The 10009-nt window shown below is 35.1% G+C and overlaps 1 protein-coding gene across 1 annotated transcript; it reads left to right on the top strand.

Annotated features, from left to right (window-relative positions):
• Positions 1–1989: 1989 nt before the first annotated feature.
• LOC111372710 (beta-xylosidase/alpha-L-arabinofuranosidase 1-like) lies at positions 1990–5129 on the top strand. The gene is made up of 7 exons (XM_022995099.1): positions 1990–2472; positions 2568–2873; positions 2970–3139; positions 3217–3317; positions 3424–3765; positions 3840–4253; positions 4359–5129. Exons 1-7 carry the CDS (start codon positions 2005–2007, stop codon positions 4973–4975), a joined length of 2418 nt encoding a protein of 805 aa, XP_022850867.1. The 5' UTR covers positions 1990–2004; the 3' UTR covers positions 4976–5129.
• The last annotated feature ends 4880 nt before the right edge of the window (positions 5130–10009 follow it).

Consider the following 10009-nt stretch of genomic DNA (forward strand, 5'->3'; position numbering starts at 1 on the left):
GAAAAAGCTATATCGGGTCGAGTGCAATTTACAAGATAAGTTAATGCTCCAATTGCACTAAGATATGATACTTCAGGACCAAGAACTTTTTCTCCATCTTCAAGTGAACGAAATTGATCTTTTTTCACATCAAGTGATCGAACAACCATAGGTGATGCCAATGGATGTGCATTATCCATGTAAAAATGTTTTAAAACTTTTTTTGTATACGTAGATTGGTGAACAAATAATTCATCTGCGAAATGTTCAATCTGCAATCCAAGACAAAAGTTGGTTTTTCCCAAATCCTTCATCTCAAATTCATTTTTCAAATAATCAGCAGTTTTGTTGAGTTCTTCAGGAGTTCCAATTAAATTTAAATCATTAACATAAACTGCCACAATTGCAAATCCACTATTTATTTTCGTTATGAAAATACATGGGCAGATATCGTCATTTTTATAACCCTTATTCAACGAATATTCGCTAAAGCGATTATACCACATGTGTCCGGATTGTTTTAATCCATTTAATGATCTTTGCAATTTAATTGAGAACATTTATCGTTTGTTCCTAGTATCTTAAGTCCTTCGGGGACTTTCATATATATGTCACTATCAAGTGGACCATACAAATATGCATTTACTACATCCATAATGCGCATATCAAGCTTTTGTGGTACGGTCAAAGTAATTAAAAATCTAAAAGTGATGGTGTCCATTACGAGAGAATATGTTTCCTCAAAATCAATTCATAGTCTTTGTGAGAAACCTTGAGCTACTAGTCGGGCTTTGTACCTTGTGATTTCATTATTTTCATTTCTCTTTCGTATAAAGACCCATTTGTGTCCAACAGGGATTATATTTTCAGGTGTTCGAACCATAAGTCTAAACACTTTTCGTTTCTCCAAAAAATTTAATTCCACTTGTATGACTTCTTTGCATTTTAATCAATTATTTCTATTTTGACAGTCTTTAACCGACCGTGGTTCAGGATCCTCATTCTATATAATATCAAGAGCCACAAAATAACTATACTATTTTTCCTTTGTTTGATTTTTTGTTTCCATTGATTTTTTACCAAACAATATTTTAACGAGTCAGTTATTGTACAAATAATCATCAAAGAGGGAGTGTTGTAAAATAATGAGATAATTATTGATAATTATTTAGTATTATCATGATACATGGATAAGTGTAATCTATGGTTTAGAAGATTTATTTTATTCCAATTATAACTCTTATTTTGAATCCTATAAATATAGGACATTGGTTTATAATAATATACAATTAAATTTTAACTATTTATTTTTTCTCTTATTTTCTCTCTTCCTTTTAATTTTATAACATGAGTGTATATATAATTTTATTGTTTTTATAAATCTTATATATTAATATTAATTGATTTAATAGTCTACGCCATTTCATGTTAATTATATATGTGGTATTTTTATAGTTTTTATATAAGTTTTTATTGATCGTATACTAATAATTAGTAATAATAGTGTTTAGTGGAAATTAATTGACTTAATTTAAAAGATAAATAATTTTAATTTTAATAATAACTGAATTTAGTTTAAATAAATTTAATTTTAAGGGTATTATTGACCATAAACATAAAAATATAAGGGTAAAATGGAAAAGTAAAGACATGAGGATAAATGAGGGTATATTGGACTAAAATCTAAATATGTAAGGGTACAATTGATAATCAAAAGTTTCTGCTCAATCTCCACTTTAATATATTGTAATTCATTCTTTTTTCTTATTCTTTGCCTTTTACTTTTATCCAGATAAATTATTTGAAATTGAATGCTAACCGTTACTTGGATAGAGTCTGTTTTCAAAATTTTATTTTAGATATTAAATCTTGTTAATTTGTAATCCATATTAAACAGATTACTGAATTTTAAACAGAATTTCTAATTCAAGATAAGATCACAAATTATTCAATCTCTAGTCAAAGCTCAGACCTATATAAATACCATACATTCTTGAAATTTTCATGTACTTCCTTTGTTACAAAATGGCAAACTTTTGTGTCATTATCTCTACAATAACACTAGTAGCTTTGTTTCTCACCTCCAATGACGCGCTCCCGACTGCCGATGTGAACGATACGCCGTATGCTTTAACGCGTAATTATACGTATGTTTGTGATCCTTCGAGGTTTAATGACCTCGGAATGGACATGAGTTCGTTTGCATATTGCGATTTGTCTCTTCCTTATGATACGAGGGTAAAGGACTTAATAGACAGAATGACTTTGCAAGAAAAAGTGCAGCAGGTTGGAGACACTGCTACTGGGGTTCCTAGGATTGGGCTGCCTAAGTATGAGTGGTGGTCGGAGGCATTGCACGGTGTATCGAACGTAGGCCAATGGAACAGTAAGGCGTCGTTCTTCGATGATGAAATCCCTGGTGCAACAAGTTTTCCTACTCCCATTTGCACTGTTGCATCGTTTAACCAGTCGATGTGGAAAATGATTGGACAGGTAACTCTTGATTGTCTAGCTCGGCCCTTGAAAATTCTTTGTTGTAGATTTCTAGCGATATTTCTTACGAAGTTTTGTTATTGTATATAATGCAGGCTGTTTCGACAGAAGCAAGAGCAATGTATAATTTAGGACATGCTGGACTGACATTTTGGAGTCCAAACATTAATGTAGTACGAGATCCTCGATGGGGACGAGCTCTCGAGACACCAGGAGAAGATCCTTATGTTGTTGGAACATATGCCTCTAGCTATGTTAGAGGATTGCAGGATGTTGACGGGACAGAGAATACAACTGACCTTAATTCTAGGCCTCTTAAGGTTGCTGCCTGTTGCAAACATTATGCAGCTTATGATGTCGATGCTTGGCTTGGAATCGAGCGTTACAATTTTGACGCACGGGTAAATGTGCATCTGGAAGACCTATTCAACTTTTACAATTTCCATTATTACTTCTTCTTCTTTTTTTTTTTTAATCTATAATTTGCTTACTTTAAGGTAACTGAGCAAGACATGGCCGAGACTTTTGTTAAGCCCTTCGAAATGTGTGTTAAACAAGGTGATGTATCCAGCGTAATGTGTTCTTACAACAGGATTAATGGCATTCCTGTCTGTGCCGATCGAAGGCTTTTAAAAGATGTCATTAGGGGACAGTGGGATCTTCATGGGTAATGAAAGTCCAAACGCTCTAATTTGCTAGTTCTCTGGTGCAAAATGATAAAATTTGTTCGTTTTTATGTTTCAGATACATAGTTTCCGACTGTGATTCGATTGAAGTGATAATAGATCATCACCAATGGCTCAATGACTTGCCGGAAAGTGCTGTTTCACAAGCCCTTAAAGCAGGTTAGTTCGTCCCACAGTACTGAATGGTCAAGCTTTTTTGTCTTTCTTAACATTGTCGAGTACTGTTTAATCCATTTTATCAAATATGTTCTTTTTATGAATGCAGGATTGGATTTGGATTGTGGGAATTACTACACAAACTTTGCTAACAATGCAGTGGTTCAAGGGAAAATCAAAGAGGGAGATATAGATAGTGCCCTTCAAAACCTCTATGTTGTGCTTATGAGGCTTGGATTTTTTGATGGGAGCCCTCAGTATGAAACACTCACCAAAGATGATATATGCACTCATGAACACATCGAATTAGCAACCGAAGCAGCAAGAGAAGGAATCGTCCTTCTTAAGAATGATGACAACATTTTACCTTTGAGCGCAGACAATGTCAAAACCATAGCAGTTATCGGTCCACATGCCAATGCTACAGACACCATGATCGGGAATTACGCAGGTATAGAGGGGATCTACTTGTCAAAATGTGCATATTCTGATCAAAAGAGTTTATCTTTTCATTAAATTTTGTAGGTATACCTTGCAAGTATACAACTCCTTTAGATGGATTCTCAGCCTATGGTAATGTACAATATGAAATGGGGTGTGACAGTGTAGCTTGCAACAATGACAGTCTAATATTACCAGCAACACAAGCAGCAAAACAGGCTGATGCAACTATTGTTGTTGTGGGATTGGATTTAAGTTGTGAGGCCGAGAGTCTGGATCGAGCGGATTTGCTTCTCCCGGGATTTCAAACAAAGTTAATCAATCAAGTCGCATCAGAGTCAAAAAATCCTGTAATTCTTATAGTAATGTCAGCAGGTGGTGTTGATATTTCTTTTGCCAAAAATAATTCGAACATCAAGGGAATCCTCTGGGTAGGATATCCCGGAGAGGAAGGTGGACGTGCGATCGCAGACGTTGTATTCGGGTCACACAACCCCGGTAGGCAAATTCGACTCTACAGATGTTAATTTAGTACAATCTGCCAATGTTCTAAATTCTATGTTCATACAACCTATATGACATGTTTGTTTTGTTCAATCCTAGGTGGGAAATTACCTCTAACATGGCACGAAAACAGTTACGTCGATATGCTACCTATGACCTCTATGCAATTGAGGCCACTCGATATCATGGGCTACCCAGGTCGAACATACAGATTTTTCAACGGTTCCGTAGTGTATCCATTTGGATATGGCCTAAGCTACACTAATTTCACCTACAAAATTTCGTCCTCTGAACAATCATTGAGCATTCAATTGAACAAGTTCCAGCACTGTCGGGACCTTAACTACACCAATGACTCATTTAAGCCTCCGTGTCCTGCGGTGCTTATCGATGACTTACAACAATGTGATGATCAGAACGTCGAGTTTGAGGTCGAGGTACAGAATGTTGGCCAAAAAGACGGCCGAGAGACTTTAATCCTGTATTATATACCCCCTGCTGGAATTCAAGAGGCTCCTATAAAGCAAGTAATTGCTTTTGAAAAAGTGTTCTTGGCTGCAGGAGAAAGCCAAAACGTTCCATTTAAGTTAAATGCATGCAAGAGTTTGGGAGTTGTTAATTTTAATGGATACAATCTTTTACCAGCCGGGAGCGGTACCATTGTAATTGGAGATGACTTATTATCATTTCCAATTAGTATTAATTTTAAACAATAATTCTTATTTATTTTAGGTATTTGATGGTGAATAAGTAGTTAGAAATTAGGTTAGGTTTTAAGCTCAGTTTTTTATGTGATTTATTTAGTGGTTTAAGGATGTAATTTGTGACTGATGATCTTCTATGAATAATGAAGTGAATTATTGTTGAAGTTAAATCACTGTCATCGTTGAAGTTACAAATCACACCACTCTTCGTGCACTCATTTTCCTGGAACAAAGTTTGTAGCGTAGGACCATGCATTGTTGTTAGCAGTGTCGGCAAGGTGGTCGGCAAGGTTCTCTAACGGGCCTTTTCCGGTAACAATGGCCTGAACGAAGAATCCATGCACAATGTTTAACTAAGAGCTGCAAAATTTTGTGGCTTGATCAACGTGACTGATTCATTTAGGTATTTTTATGAATTGGGCGGCTAGGCTGCTTATCTTTCAGTATTATAATCTGTATTTCCATTGGCTGATAACATTCGTATAGACCCACGTTGCACATCCTTTCGTAAAGGTCTAACACCCCTAAACAATATTTTGGGTTACATTATGTTGCAAAAATCTAACAATGTGTAAGTATTTTCTTGAACCAATGGGAGATAGCCATGTGTGCTATTGGATATTGCAATATCTTCTTGAAAATATATTTAAATTGTACGAGTGAATTACTCATGTCGTTATTCATTTTGTGGTTATATTTAGAATGAGAAAAGAAAAACAAAGCTTTCTTGAGTTCTAAAAGTATTGCTGCGAAATTGAGACCAATGTATTTTTAAGCAAAAAACATTGAATTGAAAATTTAATATCAGAAACATTACAATTGATTAATAACAACCCACTAAAATCATGGTCCTAAAACTACCCCACGATTACAAGCATGAATAACAAAAAAAATAACCAACACCAAAAAACTGGAATAGCTTTGAAATAGTGAACTAAACAACACCACATCAGCAGTCCTAAACACGTTTTCTAACACTCCTCCTTGCTTTAGGAGCTGCAAACGCCAAGTTTTGTCCTCAGAAATTCAAACTTGCTAACTGGCAATGGCTTGGTGAAAACATCTGCAATCTGATCTTCTGTTTTGCAGTAAATAAGAACAACATCTAAATCTTTCTGTGCTTCCCTTAAGAAGAATAACTTAATGTTAAAAAGCTTAGTGTTCCCATGAAACACAGGATTATGAGAGATAGCTATAGCAACTTGATTGTAGACAAGAATCTCAGTGCTTTCCTTCTGCTCCAAGTTAAGATCGTTTAAAATCTTCCTTAGCCACAAAGCTTGATTAACAGCAGTTGTTGCAGCAACAAACTCTGTTTTAACAGTAGATTGAGCTACTGTTTCTTGTTTTTTCGAGCTCCATGAGAAAACACTAGAACCAAGTGTGAAACAGTAGCCTGAAGTGCTCCTCATATCATCAATGGAACCTCCCCAATCACTATCTGAGAAACCAACCTGCTTGAACTCTTTGCTCCTCGTGAATTTAATGCCAAAATCAAATGTGTCTGAGACATATCTAATCTCCCTCTTCGCAGTCTTGAGATGCCATTCGCTTGCATAGTGAATAAATCGAGACAAAATGCTTACAGCATTCAAAATTTCAAGCCAAGTTGTTGTGAGATACATCAAGCAACCAATCAGACTTATGAAATATGCCTGATGAATTTTATGTGTTTCATCTTCTTTACATAGCTTTTCTTTTTAGTTCGTAGGAGTGTCATTTCTTTGCATTCTTTGGGGTTAAACTTGTTCAAAATCTCCTTGGCGTATTTCTTCTGACAGATGAAGTCTTCATGTTCATTTTGTCTAATTTCCACTCGAAGAAATGTCATCAAACCAAGATTTGTCATCTCAAAAACCTCCATCATCTCTTGCTTAAACTTCTCCACAAGACTTTTGTTGTTTCCTGTCACAAGTAGATCATCCACATATGGTGAGATGATAAGAATGCTAGTTTTGTTGTGCTTGACATATAATGTTGATTCAGATAAGCTTTGAGCAAATTCCAAATTTTTGCAAATGTTCATCAATTCTACTGTACCAAAATCTTGGAGCTTGCTTCAATCTGTAGAGTGGCTTTTTAAGAAGATAGACCTTATCTCTTCTCCTTCCTTTACATATCCTTCCGGTTGCACTACATAAATCTCTTCCTACAGAAAACCATTCAGGAACGCTGACTTGACAGGTAACTGGTACACCTTCCAATTCTTTTGTGCTGAAATGGCTAGTAAGAGCCTGATGGTATCGAGGAGTCTAGCTACTGGTATGAAGGTATCTGAGTAATCCACACCAAGTATTTGAGCATATCCTTTTACCACTAGTCTAGCTTTATGCTTGTTGATTAAGCCATCAGCATTAAGCTTCGTTCTGTACACCCACTTGACTTCAATTACCTTTCTGTTTTGGGATCGATCAACCAATTCCCATGTTTGGTTCTTTTCAATCATGAACAGCTCTTCATTCATTGCAACAATCCAATTTTGATCCGTCTTGGCTTCTTCATAATCTGCAGGTTCACATACATCAATTTCACATCTTTGATATGTTGAAAAAAATTCCATCCTTTAGGGGCCACACATGTACATTTATTAGAATGTGTGGTGCTATTTTAAAGTAAATTTAGTTGATAAAGTGATTCATTGGATTTAATTTTGGACTAATGGGTATTAAATTTTATGGGATTAAAGTGTAGAGACCAGAAGGTGTTATTTTGAATTGATGAGGGGCCGATTTGAAATAACTTAAAGTTAATAACTGCCAATTGCAGTTATTTTAATAAATGGTTATGGTCCCGAATTTGAACGTGATTCTTTTTATGGTATCTCTGCATTCCCATCAACAGAGACTTTTCAAGAAAACAAAGGAAGGAAAATCACGTATCAATTGGAAGATCAAAACCCAATTAAAACAGTTAGATTCATGGATCAAGGTATGTTTCCGCACTTATCATTGTCTCTTTGATTTCAACATGGAATTTATGATTTTATGAAAGGATTTTAAGAATATGGTTCCTTTCAATTTTTACAACAAGTGGTATCAGAGCCATCCATTGTTGAAATCTTTGAGAAAATGTAATAATTTAGTTTTTTTTTTTTTTTTGGTTATTGTTATGGATCTTCCATTATTTTATGTGAAATTTATATTACTGCAATTTTTTCTTTTTTTCTTTTTTGAGATTTTCAAATTTAACTATTTGGATTCATTATTGTTGAATTTGAAAATTGTTTGGCATATTATTTATGATTATAAATCTAGATCCAGTAAAAGGTTTTGGAATTTCATTTTTCGATTTTGTTTAAAAATAAAAAAAAAGGCTGCTGCTGCGTTTTGCAGCAGCGTGCAGGCAGCAGCCTGAGCACTGCTGCAACAGCGCCGGCTGTGGCTTCTAGCCGGCGCCGACGTAATGGCAAGAGAGAGAGAGAGATGCCTACAACCAGGTGGTTTTTTGGGGGCGGGGGCCTGAGGTGCAATTTTTGTAATCTCAGGTCCTTGCTTGCAATTTCTAATTAGGGTTTTAAAATTAAAATTTTAAATTTCAGTCCCTAAACTTTGTTATCCATCCAAGTTGGACCTTAAGGTTATGGGTTTAATAATTCAGCCCTTAGATTTTGGAAAATTATTTAATCTGGGCCATTAAACTTTTGAATTTTGCAAAGTTCATGATTAATTAAAATTGGACCTTAAAGTTTTAAAAAATTTCAAATTTTGATCCCTAAAGTTTTGAATTATTAACCCTTAGGTCCCTAAACTTTCTAAAGGCATCTAACAATGCAAAATTAGTGATTCTCTCTCTAAAATTTTAGTACTAAAGACTCCCTTAAGAGGAATAATTAAGATTTAATTATGTGGAACAATAACATTCAAATATTTTGGTAATTTATTCATAATAAATTAAGGTTATCTAGCATTTTAAATAAATTAATTGAAACAATATGTCGCCAAAGTGACCTCTTTTGTGTAGATTGGTTTATTTGGATGTTTAGATGTGTGTGTGTTTCTTCATGCGGGTATTAGCCAGCCCAAAGGAAGGTTAATACTTGGCCGAATTACATACATACTTGTGGTGGTGAATGTGTGACAATTATAAGGTTTCCATGTAAATAATAAATGAATCCAAAGATAGGTTTATTATTTGACAGGAGTTATTGTCAATGTTCGATTACTACACCGAGAGTACCACTTGCAATTAGTATTACTATCCAAAGACTTGATATTAATGTTGCACTAGGTATCTTGAGATGGGGCTTACCATTATTTGAATTTATTGTTCATTAAATATGGATATGAGCATAATTAATTGTTTCTTTCTGTTCTCTCTACAGCTAGTTCATCTGCTACTACAATATTTGCTAATGTCAATTCACATACTTAATGGAACAAACTTCAAGGATTGGAAAGAGAACATATTGATTGTTCTTGGCTGCATGGATCTTGACCTTGCACTTTGGGTTGAGGAACCCGCTCCTCTTACGGAAGAAAGTTCTCCTGATGAAAAGAGGAACTTTGAGAGGTGGGATCGCTCAAATCGCATGAGTCTAATGATCATTAAGCGCAACATTCCGGAAGCCTTTAGAGGTGCAGTATCCGAAGGGATAACTAATGCCAAGCAGTTCCTTGTCGAAATTGAGAAGCGTTTTGTAAAAAATGATAAGGCTGAAACAAGCACGCTTTTGCAAAACTTGATTTCAATGAAGTACAAGGGCAAGGAAAACATAAGGGAGTACATCATGGAGATGTCTCATATTGCTTCAAAACTTAAAGGTCTAAAGCTCGAGCTATCTAATGACTTGCTCGTTCATTTGGTATTGATCTCGCTTCCTGCACAGTTCAGTCAATTTAAGGTCAGTTATAATTGCCAGAAGAAGAAATTGTCTCTAAATGAGCTCATTTCATATAGTGTGCAAGAGGAAAAAAGTTTGAAGCAAGAAAGAACTGAAAGTGCTCACTTGGCAAGTACTTCTAAGGATAAGGGCAAGAAAAAGAAGAAGGAATATGAAGCTGCTCCTAAGGGTCCAGCACAAAAGAAATGAAAGGAAGACAAAGATAC

Source organism: Olea europaea, unplaced genomic scaffold, assembly GCF_002742605.1.
Source record: "Olea europaea var. sylvestris unplaced genomic scaffold, O_europaea_v1 scaffold1023, whole genome shotgun sequence".
Taxonomy (NCBI): domain Eukaryota; kingdom Viridiplantae; phylum Streptophyta; class Magnoliopsida; order Lamiales; family Oleaceae; genus Olea; species Olea europaea.

What these genes read in the sequence shown, in the direction of transcription:
- LOC111372710 (XM_022995099.1), top strand. Translation starts at nt 2,005, where the DNA reads ATGGCAAACTTTTGTGTCATTATCTCTACAATAACACTAGTAGCTTTG. An exon ending in TGTGGAAAATGATTGGACAG is followed by an intron (nt 2,473 to 2,567) that starts GTAACTCTTGAT and finishes TATATAATGCAG; the next exon opens with GCTGTTTCGACAGAAGCAAG. An exon ending in GGACAGTGGGATCTTCATGG is followed by an intron (nt 3,140 to 3,216) that starts GTAATGAAAGTC and finishes TTTATGTTTCAG; the next exon opens with ATACATAGTTTCCGACTGTG.